The following is a 16,312-nucleotide window of genomic DNA, read 5'->3' as shown; positions in this document are numbered from 1 at the left end:
CTATCAAAATGAATGTGCAATTTAATCTTTGGACATCTTAGAATTGGCTATATGCCATTGAAACCAAACTTTCAGCTGCATACATAGGGAAGGAAGGCATTTTTAAAATCTAGTTCAGCTTCTTGACTAGACTGAGAAGAAGTGGGGCTAGATTATTCTTGTACAAAGAAAACAGACAAAAACAGTAATATGTTTCAGCTGTGCTGAATACCTTAGCTTCTTATTTTCACACTACAGAATTTAAACTTTTCTGGAGACTCAGATATAAAATATCTTTAGTTCAGCTAAATTTTCATCTGTTTTTATATATTTTTTCTAATAGATGCATTTTATTTGTATACATTGTAATTAGCCGCTGAATTTCTGCCAAATATGGACAAAATAAAAGCTGAATTCTATTCTGCCAGTCTAAATCTGTTCTTAGTTTTTAACTTTTGTTCAATCCATGGCTGGTAAAATGTCCACTTGCTGTTTAGATTAAAGAGACAGTTGCCTTAATTGCTCAGAGGAAAACTGACCTTGACTATTTAAAGCTTTATGTATTTCTGAAATTGCTGTAACTTCTGTATAATTGCAATAAAACCTTTTTAATGCAGTTCAGCCACTATTTTATGAGCAACTTTTCACTATCTTTACTGAATGTTCAACTGTTTAAAAAATAGTTTGTTTAGCAAAACCCTTTTTATTGGGAAAGCTCCCTTTATTCTGTCCATTGTTTTGTTTTTTGGGGATCACTTTATAGAAGGAGCACTGTGGGAAAAACATGAATACTTTTCTCTGTTAGTGAGGGTATATCAAGAGCACTTACTAAACCCACTGATGCTGCAGTAAATTATTGGGAAGATCAGAAGTGGCAGTTTATGATGTCTAATTACCTCTCTAGGGGTTACATTTTATATTGCTGATCAGCTGGGAAGAGTGCACTAAGGTGTTTACTAGAGGGAGGGGGAATTTACCCTCAAAACCACTTCTGGGTAGGCTTGGGGGATTGGGGTGTTTGAGTGTGTTTTGGGTTTTTGTGTCTGTGTTTGAGTTTTTTATTACTACTTTATTTGAGGGAAAGGAGGAGAGCTACATGTCTTTTTCCTCTAATTTTTAAGTGCCTCTCTTCGAAGCCTCACTGTGCTGTTCTGCATTTGCCAAGCAGGGCACCTAAAGCTGGGACACGGTTCTAGGTTCGTCCTTGGCTCTGGAAACAGAAAGTTTCGGTGTATTCCCTGGAACTGCCGGATTTTTGTGTTTGGGAACGGGAAAAAGGATCATCTGCATTTCCTTCCCTTCTAAACAGCTAAAAAAATAGACATTTGCGTAAGGAGCATTTGAAAGCAAGTGCTGCGAGGGGGGGTGGGGAGGAGCGCTCACTTTTGTTGTTATTGTTGTTTTTTTTCCACGAGCAGGACAGCGGGTTATGTTCAATCCTTTATAAACCGGGGCTCTGTCGCGCCTTGCCGTGCGCGGGGCGGTGTCGGGGCCGGGCCCCGCTCCCCGCCCAGCGGCCCTGCGGGCCGGGGTCAGGGCGCCGCCGGCCTCGCCTCCCGCCCGCCCCCGCCATCTTAAACCGCTACGCGCCGGCGGCGAGCCGAGGCCGGCGGTGCAGCTGCCCGCGGAGATGGTGGGGACGAGCACAGAAGCTCGGACGTGGCTGCTGCGGCCGCCCACGGCCACCGAGCTGCTGCTGGTGGCCCTGTGCTGGCTCGGCTGCTACTGGCTGCTGCGGCGGCGGCCGCGGGTGCTGTCGGGGCTGCCGCCGGGCCCCGCGCCCTGGCCGCTCGTGGGCAACTTCGCCTTCGCCCTTCTGCCGCCTCCGCTGCTGCGCAGATGGGCGGTGGATGTGAAGGGAGACCGGCTCTCCCCCGCCTTCTCGCCCCACGTCTTCCTCACCGGCCTCACCAAGATGTACGGCAGCATCTTCCGGCTCTTCGTGGGCAACCGCCTATTCATCATCCTCAACACTTTCGGGGCGGTGCGGGAGGCGCTGGTGCAGAAGGCGGAGGTGTTCAGCGACCGGCCCTCCGTGCCCATCGTCCTCATGATCACCCACAACAAGGGTAAGCGCCCGGGGGCACCCCGAGACCCGCCCGGGGCCCCCCGAGACCCGCCCGGGCAGCTGTCGCACGCCCGGAGGTGCCCGGAGTGATGCTTGGAAGCGATGCGGAGCGGGGGCTGCTCGGGATCGGGGCTGCTCTGCCGAAATTTATATCTAACTCCCACGAATTGTGGACTGAACTGTTTACTTGCTTTTTGCTCTTCGCCTGTGTCCCTCGCCCTGCTGCTGACAGAGAGAAACTCGCCCTGCCTTGAGGTGCAGCATCCCCGCGAAGTTGGCAGTGCGATGCCGTGCACCACGGAGCATCTCTGGGTGACTGAAGTGCCCGGTGCCTTTAGCTTCGTGTGCAGTAAAGAGACTGAGGAGCTGCTGGGCTGGTTTAGGCTGGAGAAGGGGAGGCTCAAGGGGAGGCCTTATCTCTCTCTCCAACTGCCTGCAAAGGGCTTGTAGCCAGGGCGGGGTTGGTCTCCTGGGTACTAAGGGATAGGACAACAGGAAAGGGCCTCAAGTTGCACCAGGAGAAGTGTAAGTTGTGCATTAGGAGGAATTTGTTCACAGAAAGGGTGGTTTGACAGTGGGATGGACTGCACAGGGGGATGGTGGAATCACCGTCCCTGGAGGTGTTTATGGAAAGGCTGGATTGTGGCACTCAGTGCCATGGTCCCGTTGACAAAGTGGTGTTCGGTCATGCATTGGAGTCAATCTCGGTGGTCTTTTCCAACCTCATTGTTTCTGTGGCTGCCATTTGTGCAGGGATTTAAGGCACAGCTGCTCTGTCACCTGGGGGCTTTCTGATTTTGGCTGTGTGAGGGGAAGAAATTTTGAGTATTTGGACAGTGGCATGAAATTGGGCACTCCCCCAGCTCTTATCAAGGTAGCAGTGGCAGAGATCAGGCTTCTGTGGAGTCCCATGGCTGCGCAGTCCACGCTGTCTGTGTGCAAGCTACTGTTGCTGAGATATTTGCAAATGTGTTATTTTGCTTGTCAAAACTTACTGAGCATGTTTGGGTTTGGTTGTCTTTTTTTTTTTTTTTAAGGAGTCCAAAGGAGAGTTACTAGCTTTCGCAGAAAAAAGGCATGGAGGGTTTAAAAACATGCTAGCAACACTGCAGGTAGAATTTCTTCATGTTTAGTTTTTCAGTCATTACTGATCTCTGTGTTTATGGAAATATACTTACCCTTTTTCAGTTTAGGAGGTGGACCCCAGAAGGCTTGTTAGTGTGCTAGCTTGTGATGAAACTTACCTTTTTTTTGTTTTTTCCAAGGCTAGGAAAATCTGGTTTTTAAATGCATGAATATTTATTTCCCCCCCCCCCATACCAGAATTGCCCTAGTAAAGAGAGAAGAAAGTGAGGGAACTAGATCATGTTTACTAAAATGCTATGAGGTACCATTGCTGAAATCAGTTAAAAGAATAAAAAAAAAAGATTAATTGTGTTGGTTTAATGATATTGTTCCAAGATAGATCTTACGGGCACGTTGTTATCACGCATGAGTATTTTTAGGTGCAGTACTTCAGCAAGAACTGGAGGAGGAAAAGGGAAGAGAAGTTAGATAATTTTAGCAGTGCTGTAAAACCTCATGTTGAGGCTCATGGTAGATTTTTTTTTCCTTGAATGCTGTGAATTTCATACGTATCTTGTTTTTTATCAGACTTTTTTGAATATGAAGAGTAGCCAGGGCGGTTGGCAGCTTCCACCAGTGGGTGCTCCAGGAGAGCTGGACGTACCAGGAACCTGCTGTCCACAGGAAGAGCATGCTGCAAGCAAGCCCAGGCATGGGGCCTGTCTGTGTTGCGCTGTGGCAGGGGCATTGTGTTGCTCTGGGTTTGGTTTCATCTGTAAGGTCACCATAGGCATGAGGACTGCAGCATCAGGGCTGCCCAGGGGTCCATAAAACATCCCCAGCTGTTCTAAGGTGCTCATGTTAGCAGCATGCTGGATTGCCCCAGTTGCAGGAATATTGTAGAGTGAACCACAGGGCTGGTGTGTTCTGAGTGCACAAAGGGTGAATGTGGGCAGTGGGGCCACTGCCCCCCACAAGCTGGTTCTCCAAATGCCAGTGGAAGCTGCAGGTGCTGTCCCTGTGCTGGCTTTGATTTGGTGGTGGCATGAGGAGATGACTGAGCCTCTGCCACGCTGCATTTGTGCTAACAAGTGTTGCTTTTTCTGTCTGTGGTTTGTGGGGGAGGCAGACGGGTTACAGCACTCCAACTGGAGGCCTCTTAAGATTGGTTTGGGTGATAATTTCAGGGGTTTGTGGGTGAGATGTTTCTGCAGGTCAGGACAGCAGCAGTTGTGTTAGTATGTACTAGGAAAGGAAACAGTAAGGGCAGGATGATGGGTAACTTCAGCTCTACCACTCACAATATGGGTTCTACAGCTCTGGGAGGTTTAGTGTCCATTTTGGGTTCCTGCATGTCCTTGGGTTCTTTGGGTTCCTTCATTCTGTAAGTGAGCTATTGTGGTGAGAACTTACAGAGATATTTTCTTGTGAGCTACATTTGCTGGTATAATTTTGTCTTTACCTTGAGCTGCCCTGCCAGGTATGGGATGGAAGCTGTGTGGTTCTATTGCATATAAGATGAAAAGAAAATAATTGTGCCTGGGGGACAGCAGGTAGAAGTATCAGAAATGGCAAATACTACATTTCAGCAACATGATTAGCAAGTGAGGGAGGCCTTCTTGGCTGGATAGAAAATGCTATAAGAACTTAAGGGAGAAGGTAGCAGTCAATTCTTAATTCATCATCACATGTTTGCAGAAAGAGAAGTAGTAGACTGGGGAGAAACAAGACATTTCTGTGGTCTGATTTTAGTATTTTAGTTTTTTGTATTCTGTAGCTTCAAGAGGTAGCAAAGACTGAATCTGCAGAGTACATGGAGTCAGAGTGGTTCTCTGCCTTTATAGCCCTGTCCTGTGCATATCCACATGTGGACATCTGGCAATACAGAAGTTGGATGTTTTTAAATGTCGTGAGTGCTGTGTTTGTCAATGTTCCCAGTATTGTAGCAGCACTAGAGCTAGCAGTAAAAAATGTGGGGGTTGAGGAGAGTAAGTAAGCCTTTGCTTCTTGTGAGGATTTTAATTTTTTTTTGTGTAAAAAGGGGGAATAAAATGAACTCTGGTTTTTGTTGGTTGTATTGAAAGGGTTTCATTATCAAGTCATAGAAATTAGGCCTCTGTAGTGAGCATGAAGTCCTGGTTATTGTTGCTTCAGAATTTATTATTGTATGGCCTTCAGGGGTTTTTTTGTTGTTGTTTGTTTTGTTTTGCTTTAATTTCTTTACAGGGGAGGTTGTTTTTTTGTTGTTTGTTGTTTTTTAAAGAGTAGAGATGTCTGTCCTGAGTAACTTGGCTTTTTAGGGCAGGCAGATTTTCTTTGAAATCAGCAAAGGACTATTCCATTATTGTAGCTTGCTAGGGATGCAGTTGAGAGTTTGCTTTCTTCTCTTTCCTCTGTTCTGTCTTTATGCTCTTCTTCTTCCTTAATCTGTCTTCTATGTAATTATTTCCCAATTTACAAATCAGTTGTTAGTATTCTGCAGCAGTTTGGGGTTTGGGGACATCAGAAAACACCGATGCTCTGCAGGACTGCTGGAGAGGCTCACCACGTGTGGGGACATTTGTTGTTGGTGTCAGCTTTTCTGTGGGCCTAGGCAAGTCTTTTACATTCAAGACAATAGATCTGTTTTGTTTTATTTAATGTATTTGGATCCAAAAACTAATTTTCCTAACCAAAAAAAAAAGGGAAGAGACTATGGGTGCATAGCTTGTTTTAGAGATAGTTGTTGTGGGATAGAAACAGTGATAACTTTGTTTTGTTCCAAGAAATCCATGTTTCTTTTGCAACCCAGCCACAAACCCTGGAGACCCAGGGTTCTTGGTTCTTGGCCAAATTCAATCCAGGTTGGTTCTTGGCCAAATCCAAGCCCCAAATACTCCTGTTTTTTCACTTAACCCACTTGAGGACACCAGTGCTAACAGGAAACAGTTGAGAAAGAAAATCTGGAAAGATTTTGTTCTGTTTTTTGAAGGGTCAGGAAGTGGGCATTTGAATAGATTGCCTGAGGAATGTCTTCATGCAAAGAAGATGAAATTTAGCTGATTCTGAGCTTGTCCTGACTCTTCCTAATGTTCTTATTTAGGACGTTTGAAGCTAGGTCATGTGTTTGTATTCTTTGAGCATTAAGAAGTTGGAACATTAACTTGTAGTAGAAATGTAAGTAATGTTAAGTATTGAAACTTGATGCATCTTTTAGTACTTATGTACTACTTCTATTTTCTTATGGCCATTTCTCCATTTAAATTCAAGGTTAAGGTTTGCAGTTGACAGATGAAGAACTGATGTTGCTTTTACAAAGTAACTTTTTGTTTCCAGAAAAAATAATTTTAAAAAAGTGGTGTCGTTTTACTAGAACAAATCCAGAACTAGATCATGTTTGATGACTAAACTTTCTCAGGTTAACCTTGGAGTACATTAGAAATTGCAGGTTGTGTATTTGTTACCCTGTGGTGTCTTTGGTGTGGTCTTTTAATTCAACATAAGAGATGTTTCTGTTTGAAAGTGAGTAATTGGGAATTAAATGGTGTTTCTTAATGACACAATCATCTAGAACAAGTGCCTGCAGGCATCAAAACTGTTGAGATGCATATCAAGCAGGATTTTGCCAAGTGTCTCTGAACCTGCTTTCACCTTCCCAGTTTTCTTGCAGTGTGAGTATCCTGTATTTTTATTGTAACTTAAAAATAAAGCTTGCTTGTAATAGACACACTGGCAAAAAGTTTGTATAACACAAAGGGGAAAAATGCAAATCAGTTTGTGTTTTAATGTCTTCTGTTATGCCTTGCTGAAGAAGTTCATGTCTCAGGATACTGGGGAGAAAAGGCTGTATCTAACATATAACCCAGACTAACTGTTCCCTCTTCTCCATCTATTTGTTTCTTGCAAAGTCTAATGAAACTAGTGATGTAACTTGGATATTTGTTTCAGTGATGAGAAAAAGGAGGGACAGGATTTCCAAAAGCTATGATAAAGAAGCTTGTGTTTTTCCTCTAGCTCCTAGATAGGTGCTTGGGAGAGATTTGCTGTGTATAATTTCCTTCTTTTCTGGCTCTTGGGTTGCAGGCATGGCTAACTATTTCTAATTGAAAGTTGGGCATTTTGGTTTCAGTCTCTCCCTTTTTCTTTCAGGTGTTATTTTTGCACCTTATGGCCCTGTGTGGAAGCAACAGAGGAAATTCTCTCTGTCAACACTGCGTCATTTTGGAGTAGGGAGACACAGCTTAGAGCCTAAAATCATCGAGGAGCTGAACTTTGTAAAGGAGGAAATGCTGAAGCACGGGAAGGATTCATTTAATCCCTTCCCAATCATTCGCAACGCGGTGTCCAATGTTATCTGTTCCATGGCCTTTGGCAAGCGCTTTAACTACGAAGACGATGAGTTCAAGACGATGCTGAAGAACATGGCCCGTGCCCTGGAGCTGAGTGTGAACAGCTACATGATCCTGGTCAACATCTGCCCCTGGCTCTACTACCTTCCCTTTGGGCCCTTCCGCGAGCTTCGGCAAACCGAGTTGGACATTACTGCTTTTCTGAAGAGAATCATTGCCCAGCACAGGGATACACTGGATGCAGCAAATCCCAGGGACTTCATTGATATGTACTTCATCCATGCTGAGGAAGAGAAGAGCAACAAGGAGAGCAGTTTTAATGATGATTACCTGTTTTTTATCATCGGTGATCTCTTCATCGCCGGCACTGATACTACTTCCAACACATTGCTGTGGTGCCTGCTCTACATGTCTCTCTACCCTGAAGTACAAGGTAAGATTACTTTTATTCTAGGTGATTTATTCCAGACTGTAAAGCTCCAGATGGATGCTCAGAAACAGAAGCAAGCAGCAACAGCAAAGGAATCATTTGGAGAGCCAGCAGTTTGTGTTGTATATGTGATTTGAAAGGCTGGTATGTAATCAGGCATCTTCTATCCTGCTGTTCTATGATGATTTCTGGGTTAGTGCTATATATTAAGTGCTAAATAGCCCTTTAACCTGTGAATTTCTTCTAGTTTGGGACAACTTTATGGGGGACAACTTTTTTTGGGACAACTTTTTTCCCAAGCAATTCCAGGGAACTTTAGCATGTTTGAAAAAGTTTGGCAGTTGTGACATTCCAGGCTTGTAGTAGTGATAAAAGATGTGTGAAGACCATAGTGCTAAGGTTTGCTTTTATGGCTCCCTGAGCAGGGAGGTTCTTGGACCTGGCAGCAGAGTCTGGGGAAGTAAAACAGCACCTGCTGTAGAGGAGGATCAAATCAGAGACAGCTTAAGCAAACTGGACTTGCAGAAATGCACAGCACCAGCTGCCAGTGTTGTTAGAGGGCCTCTCCCCATCAGTGCTCAGGGCAGTTGGATGGGTCGCTGATGATGAGGGATGGGGGGAACAAAAACAGAGGCAGAACAAATTGGTCTTGTTCAGTGTTAGGGAAGGATGACTGAGGGGGAACCTTATGCTATCTACAACTGTCTGATCAAAAGATGTTAAGAAGATGGAGGCAGTCTCCCCTGGGGTGTGCTGTGGAGGGAAGGGAAGGGAAGCAGTGGAAATAACCTACTGCAAGAAAATTCTGATCAGATACCAGGAAAAGAAATTGCCCTGTCAACATGGCAAAGGAGTGACACAGATTGCCCTGAAAGTTAACAGAATCTCTGGTTTTGGAATTTTTCAAAACTAAGTGGGTCATGACCGGTAGTAGTCTCATCTACCCTGAGTTAGATCTGTTTGGAAAAATCTCTTCAAATAGGTCAAGATCGTAGTTTATTGCACAAAGTCAAACAAACTGCTGAACAGGGAGAGAGTTCACTGGGGACAAATCTGAAACAAACTTTTATTGCATAGGCTTATTCTTCTGTTTTAATGCTGTCTGTTATCACTACTTGACTTGATATGCACTCACATGATTATATGCATTCTAAATTACACAAATAGAATCCAGAAGAGTTTTCTGTTTGTTTTTTTAACCTTTTTTCCTTCTGCCTGGCGCTGTATGTGTATGTGCTAGTCAATTTTCACTTTTCTGCTGATCTCTAACAATTTTGTTACCTCTCTGATTTCCCCTTATGCTGTGGCTCTTGTCAAGTAATCTAAATATGCTCAGTAGTTCAGACTGTATCACTTTTAATATCCCATTCCTTATATCTTGATTGCCTTGGAGCTGTGTATGGGCCCCTTTTTTTATTCCTGGTAATACATTTCTCTTACATGTATTTCCTCCCTAGAGAAAATACCTGAACTGTGTATCCTTTAGAAGTAGCAAAAGTTGCTTGCAGTCATGGAAAGGAAACTAAGGGCTATCAGAGGAAAAAAAAAAGTATTTTTCTCTTTGGAAAACAGTTTTGCTTTTTACATGGAAATAGAGAATGATGTGGATGGACAATATGGTGAAGCCATGAGGAGTATTTAGTTTGTTCTGTTCCCTGACTTTGTTTTGGTCCTTGACTTCTGAAGATCATTGAGATTTTTAAAAACATGAAAAGTTGTGGAGCAGTTCAAATAACATGCTGTTGCAGAGGCTGCTGGAGTTTACATTTTGCAGCTGGAAATGTGGGCAGCATTTTGGCTGCTCTCTGTATAGTTCCTCATATTTTTAGAAACAATGAACAAATGAGTTCAGGATAAAGCACTGGTGTGACATTTGGTATGAGACAGTCTCTCTTTTTTTTTTTATATTGAAAACTTTATTTATTTGTTTAGATTACTGTGAACATACATGCCTGAATATAGGGCTATGGCAGGTCCCTAACAGAAGGGAAAGAAAGAGCTTTCTTCCCCACAAAGAGAGTCACACCGTCATGACGTCTCTTGCTGTATTTTTTGTGGTGTTTAATGTTCCTCATGCATGAGCTTTTCTTCTGGGGCAAACCCAGTAGGTGGCAGCAGCGCCTCCTCAGACGCAGTTCAGGCAGCAAGTGGGGGTGCTGCTCGGGAAACTGGGACAGTTCTTTTTGCATTGAGGTTTTATTTAATCTTGTATCACTGCTAAGGAGAGAAAAGAGCAAAAATTCAGAGTATCAGCACCCTGGTTGGAAAAGGCAAGCGGAACAACCACAAAGTATGCAGGATATAAAGGGTAAAAATAAAAACTGACTTTTATTATTATTGAATAAAGGTTAGTTTTGAGGTGTCCTTTTTCAAGATTGTCTTTTGTGGTGTAGCCAGATTGCAAGTTACCTGCAAGAAAAGGCACATCATCCTGTATATACGTAGGTGAAGCAAATCCTGAATCTTGGAAACTTCTATGAAGAGAATTATTTGTATGCTGTGCCTTCAGCATACAAGGAAATGAAAGGGGCAAGCAAATAATTTGATCTTTTTTGCTCCTCATGAATGAGAAAGTTGATAAGCTCATGAATTTTTTTGACTTTGCAGAAGGGCTGCAAAGGGAAAGGAGCATCTGCTGCTGCCTTTGGGGGAAATGGGAAATACCTGAGTTTAGGTTCTGTGAATAGAAAGTAGGAAATGGCCTTAACAAGTTAAAATGGCTTCAGTGCTTGCAGTAACAGCACCAGAATTCCTGCTCCAGAATAAAGTATCTAAAGCAACTGCATGAAAAACTTTTCCATCTCTTCTTGCTCAGGCACACACTGCACACAGTTCTCTCTTACTGTTCAAGTTTTTAATTGCAGAGCAGAAGCTTGATCTTCCCATCATTCAAATTACTGTATAATTAAACTTCTAAAGTAAGATTATGAATACATTTGTAGTAGCAACAGGACTTTTCCTGTACTTTTCCAATACTGCAGTGCTAGCAATGTCTGTCAGCTCAGTAGCTTTACTCTTGACTGTTGTCAAGATTGTGCTTGGTTATTTTCTCCTTGGCTGAGTCTGTTCCTAAGGCTAATGTTGGCAGAGCTGTTTCTGCTAGGAATAACATCTTGAAGTAATTTTGAGAAATCTAAGTAAACAGTGAAGCAAGCACAGTCAAATGAAATTGAGATTATGTCTTCTCACATATTATGTCTTTTGACTTCTTTATTTTTCTTGCTCTCTTTGAATAGAGAAAGTTCATGCAGAAATCGAAGCAGTTCTAGGACGTGACAAAGTTCCCTCTCTTGCTCACAAGCCTCAAATGCCCTTCACAGAGGCAACCATTATGGAAGTGCAGAGGATGACTGCAGTTGTTCCCCTTTCTATTCCTCGAATGGCCTCAGAAACTGCTGGTAAGCATTTCTAGAGACTTGTTACTACAGCATTTCCTTTGGGGCTGAAGATCTGATGGGATATCTAGTGATAATTTGCAAAGACCTCATTTATGTATTAGACCTGTAAAACAAATATGTAAAATGCCCTTTATAGGAAGCAGGAGGCCTTGACATAGTTCTCTATGTAAGCAGCATGTCTGACCTGACATCCAGCAGTTTTTCTAATCTCGATTGATTTCTTCTCTAGGGGTCAGCATGTATTGACTAATGTGCTAAGTTCATAGCTGGCAGCTGAGACTGCAGCTTTGTACCTGAAACAGCAGAGCTGTTCTTGGCATTCTGACACAGAGGTCTGAAAACATCAGTTTAGAATAATTGGTTTGCTAAAGGCTTATACCACTGACCTCCACAGGTATAGAAAACATTAAGAAATATCATCTTCCAACTCAGCTATGTGTTTTCATAAACATAGCTGAGCACTGGCCAAAGTCAGTGTGAGAGAGCAATACTCAACTTTTAAACCTATTACTGAATAGATCTGCTTTTCTAAATGTTTTGATTTGCAGGGGAGTGAGGTGCAGCAAGCTGAAATGAGACTAGTAATTTCAAAACCCTTGTGTCACAACAGTTCAAAGTCCATCCTTTGACTGTGGTGGGGCTCTGTGACAGCACAGGAGCAGGAGGAAAGTGGGTCACAATATTGGGGTGCTGCAGAGTACATTTCTGACAATTGCTTCTTCCTTCTCTCTGCAGAAGCTGTTGGTGTAATTTGGTGTCTTTCCAGCTACTCAGGCTTGTGTGATCCTGACTCAAGCAGGGTAGCAGATCACCTTTGCCTTCAGCTTTTGCTACATTTGCAGCCCACAGCCAGGGATCGATAAAATTTTTTGTGACATCCTCTTGTTGTCTTTTTACTGCTATTTTTCCCATGTTTCCTTCTAGCAACTTGTCGCATCTCTGTCTCTGCTTTTGTTTAAAGTGCTCCAGGGATATACTATTCCTAAGGGTAGTGTGATTGTGCCCAACCTGTGGTCAGTACACAGAGATCCAAACATTTGGGAGAAGCCAGATGAATTTCAGCCATCAAGATTTCTGGATGAAAATGGCCAGCTAATGAAGAAAGAGTCATTCATTCCTTTTGGAATGGGTAAGATAATCCACATGGAGTCATTAGCTGGGTGGGTGGGTGGTGGTGGTTCAAGTGTAGGGCCTTGGGGGTGAGAGATGTAGAAGTTGCACGTAGGACCAATTATAGAAGTAGATTTATTATTACAGTTGGTGGCTTGCAAAATGGTTTGGGTTCCTAAATAGCCAGTCACCAGACAGAAATTATGAATTGTCCTTTGATACTACTTTTGCTTTGGATGTAAATACTGTTAATATGAACTAGAACGGCTGAGCAAGGCTTAGACTCAAATACAGGAGGCCAGAGCTTCACAGGTCATAGCTTAATAGTAGTTTGAGCCTTATTTGGACTGTAGTAGCACAGGGGAATTACATGTGTGTTAACAAATAGGTCAACTGTATAAAACTAGTAATACCTCTTTTCTGACTGTTCTTTAGGTAAACGTGTGTGCATGGGAGAGCAGTTGGCAAAAATGGAGCTGTTCTTGATTTTTTCAAGTCTTATGCAAAGTTTTACCTTTATGTACCCTGAAAATGCTGCAAAACCATCTCTGGAGGGAAGATTTGGTCTAACTTTAGCTCCATGTCCATTCAACATAATAGCTTTGAAGAAATGATACAGTGTCAAAAAAGATCAAGCAAAAAAATACTGCACTTTTAAAAGACAATTTTTTTTTTAATTTTTTTTTTTTTTTTACTACTTCCAGCTTATTTTGTTACTTTCTTTCCAGAAAATAACCCCACCTGCTTAGGCCTTCCTAGGAATGATCCATTTAGCCTTCTGGAAAGATTTTTTTTGTCAGCTGTTGCATTCCACAAATGAACTGATAGCATAGTTTTTCATTTGATATTAAAACTTGGTGGGCTTAACCTCTGCCTGTTATGGTCAGTTTGTCAAATGTTAATTATGGGAGAATGGTCCAAAACATTTGTTACTGTTCTGGCAAATAGTAATTGTAAAAAATTGTGAAAGCCGCACATAAACATTTAATTTACCAAAGGAGTGAAACACATCATATAATATTAAAAATATTAATGAATTGTTAGCATTTTCTGTGAAAAGAAAGATTATAACTGAGCTTAAATAATTACTTTTTTTTTTTTTGGAAATTACAAAATTACATTACTTTTAACCTTGGAGGATTGTTTTTTGCAGCTAACTTACAGGTGTAGTAGATTGGATCCAAATATCCTTGAGATTCAGGGCTCTCTATAAAAAAGCAGATACCAAGTTGGAAAGGCCAGGATTTGAGGCCAAATGAATCCTTGAATATGCCATATTCTCAACATGAAATGAGTGTGCAGCATCTGGATGCAGATGTTTTATCTCAGAATACAAACGAGAGCGGAATTGTCTAACAAGAAACAGCAGAACTCCATTCTCTCTGGTGCCAAACACATTCAAGACATCTGTGCTGCCTCTGGCATTCATTGTTTACCTCATGGCAGCAGTGGCTGCAGGCTGGATGGGACCAGCAGCTGCTCACTGGGGAAAACACAACAGTCTGCAGTATGTAGTCCTGAAGTCGAGGCTGGTGCTCAGGTTTTTCATCCACAGGCAGTGTGGACAGTACTGCCACAGCCTCTGGCTTTGGGAACTGGAGTCTTCAAATATGGCATCACTACAGCAGTACAGGTGCTGCTTATACATTTACCATGGAACAGGAGGAAGCTGGCAAACTTGGGGTTTGGATATAATGGCTCTCTCTTTATCATTTTCCATATAGAGTAAAAGAATCTGTAGTTCATGCAGCATTGGTGTATCAGTACTTTTGTCACATGCAGAATCTTAATGCTCTTAACCACTGTCAAACCTGCTGCTGAGGAAACCTCATGTTGATTGTTTCAGAACAGGACACTCAGTCTTGCCTTGTATTTCAGACATGGAAAGTGATCTTTTGGGGGGCAATGTAACAACTAACCTTTAAATAGTTGTTCTTAATCATTCTTTAACCTCTTTACACTCCTTTTGATCTATCAGAATTTCATATCACGTTAATTAAGTTCTTATATACATTTCTAAAGATTTTTTTCCCCTCACTGGAGATCTAGAGAGCACTTGGAGCCCTCCTAATGTCAAGTTTAAAAGACTAGAATGTGAATTTGAATGTAATTTAGAATTGGGTATTCCATAGCAGAAACAAAACTTAAATTGTAAAAGAAGAGACAACTTTTCAGCTTTAAATTAATGTCTGGTTTTGTCACTTTTAACCTTGAAGTTTTAAAAGCCAGGTAGTGCCTAACAAAGACTGTAAAATAGTTATTTTGCATTTAAATTAAGGTTTTCTGTTACTTGTTTTGAATAACAGAGTGCCTTAATTTTTGAATGACGTATTTGGTTGGTTGGATATCCCACTGTTTGTGTGAGAACTTTCAATTCTTTTCAATTTAATTAGGTTAACTTTGGACTATATAGGCTTGTGGGTTTGGTTTTTTGGTATGAAGTTCTTGAAAACTTAGTACAATGAAAAGTTGATTTTGGTACCAGTGCTAGTGAACTTGCTCTAAAACCTGAGAGTACTGGAGAATTAAGCACTTTATGTAATTTAATTTTGTATTTTCCAATGAATAAATAGATTCTGTAGGGTTGGGATTTTTGTCTGGAAATCTTAAAATTATGCTTAATTGAGAAGCGAAAATTAAGTGCTGATAATATTTATCTTTCTGTTGAAATGCCTCTTTAAACAACATAATGATGTTGGTGTGCAACTGATCACTTTTACAAAATACCTGTCCTTTTAATCAATGAGGACACATTTGAAAAGCACTTTAGTATTTTTTTACAGATTCTAAAGAAGATGCAATTCACGTAATCCCCTGGTATGTGAAACTGTAGATATTTGTGCTTGTTTTGCCTGCTGAGTTTAGTTTAAAATGCCACCTTTGAGAATTAGCCTTCTACAAATACTACTTTGAGAATGTGGTTTTTGGTGATACCTGTGATCAAATGCTGCGATGTGCCACATGCTAAAACTACTGATTGGAAGTTCCAACCACGTCAAGGTGTGCTAGAATACAGGATGCTGTTGGAATAAATAAAGACAATAAACACCTTAAACACCTGTCTTTCATACCTTCCAGATGCATTGAAATTTTCACAGGATACCATAAAAGTAGCTAAACACTAGCATAAAAGCAGCAAAACCTGTAGTTTTCAAAGTGTGTTGCCATCTTTGGCTGACTGTAAAGAGTGGTAGCAAAGTTGGTTTGTTTTTGTAAATGTGTCCTCCCCCTCTCCTTTTTTTAGCAAGGGAAGCATCTCAAATGCCTTGTTGAAAAATGTATGCTCAGATAAGTGGGTGACTGTTTCTGAATGCTGCAAATATCTTTATTTCTAAAATTACTTTGCTTCAATGTGTTTTTATTTTGAATAAAGTAATTCCCAAGTAAGTGTTTCACAGCTTTGCAAAGTCATTTCAATGAGTTCCACTTACTGACTAAACTTGTGGTGTTTGGCATCTTACATCTTGCAGAAAAAGCTTCTGAGTGAGAAAATGTTAAAAATGCTCTGGATGAGGAGTGAAGGAGGTGGGGAAACAAAGTGAAATTGGAAGGAAAATAACATTGCCAGGCATGTTATGATCAAATAATAGAAAGAAGTTTTTAAAAAACACTGTTACCTAGAATAGAAGAAGAGGGAAGGGTAGGAGATGAGGAAGATAAAAAAAGCAGATGAAGAGGAGGTGTGCATTCTGCAGGAAAGAAAACCTGGGCAGAAGTTGAGGTGTAGTTTTTTTTTGGACTCCTGGCATAGAGGGAAGCAGAGGGCAGAGAGGGAAAGGGGTGCCAAGGGGGAGCCTGGGGGAGAAGGCAAAGAGCCCCCAAGGGGTCTCAGGGGAAAGTGGGAGATCCTTCCCTATGGAAGAGCAAGGGGCTGAGCAGGAGCCAGCTGAACTCTTTGTGGGGAGGGGGTGGCTATGAGCACTGGTGTTCACAA

At 41.9% G+C, this 16,312-nt stretch overlaps 1 protein-coding gene across 1 annotated transcript; it reads left to right on the top strand.

Moving 5' to 3' along the window:
- Positions 1 to 1,553: 1,553 nt before the first annotated feature.
- On the top strand, positions 1,554 to 15,773 carry LOC118686521 (cytochrome P450 2U1). The gene is made up of 5 exons (XM_036382764.2): positions 1,554 to 2,048; positions 7,241 to 7,873; positions 11,107 to 11,268; positions 12,230 to 12,397; positions 12,814 to 15,773. The coding sequence occupies exons 1-5, from the start codon at positions 1,610 to 1,612 to the stop codon at positions 12,990 to 12,992; spliced, it is 1,581 nt and encodes a 526-aa protein (XP_036238657.1). The 5' UTR covers positions 1,554 to 1,609; the 3' UTR covers positions 12,993 to 15,773.
- Positions 15,774 to 16,312: the final 539 nt, after the last annotated feature.

The sequence above is a fragment of the Molothrus ater genome, chromosome 4, assembly GCF_012460135.2.
Source record: "Molothrus ater isolate BHLD 08-10-18 breed brown headed cowbird chromosome 4, BPBGC_Mater_1.1, whole genome shotgun sequence".
NCBI lineage: Eukaryota > Metazoa > Chordata > Aves > Passeriformes > Icteridae > Molothrus > Molothrus ater.
The sequence above is the reverse complement of the archived record's forward strand: the minus strand, read 5'-3'. Positions and strand labels throughout refer to the sequence as shown.

Excerpts from the sequence above, each read along its gene's own strand:
- LOC118686521 (XM_036382764.2), top strand. The coding sequence starts at position 1,610 with ATGGTGGGGACGAGCACAGAAGCTCGGACGTGGCTGCTGCGGCCGCCC. Across the intron at positions 7,874-11,106 it reads TCTCTACCCTGAAGTACAAG|AGAAAGTTCATGCAGAAATC; the intron begins GTAAGATTACTT and ends CTCTTTGAATAG. Across the intron at positions 11,269-12,229 it reads AATGGCCTCAGAAACTGCTG|TGCTCCAGGGATATACTATT; the intron begins GTAAGCATTTCT and ends TTTTGTTTAAAG.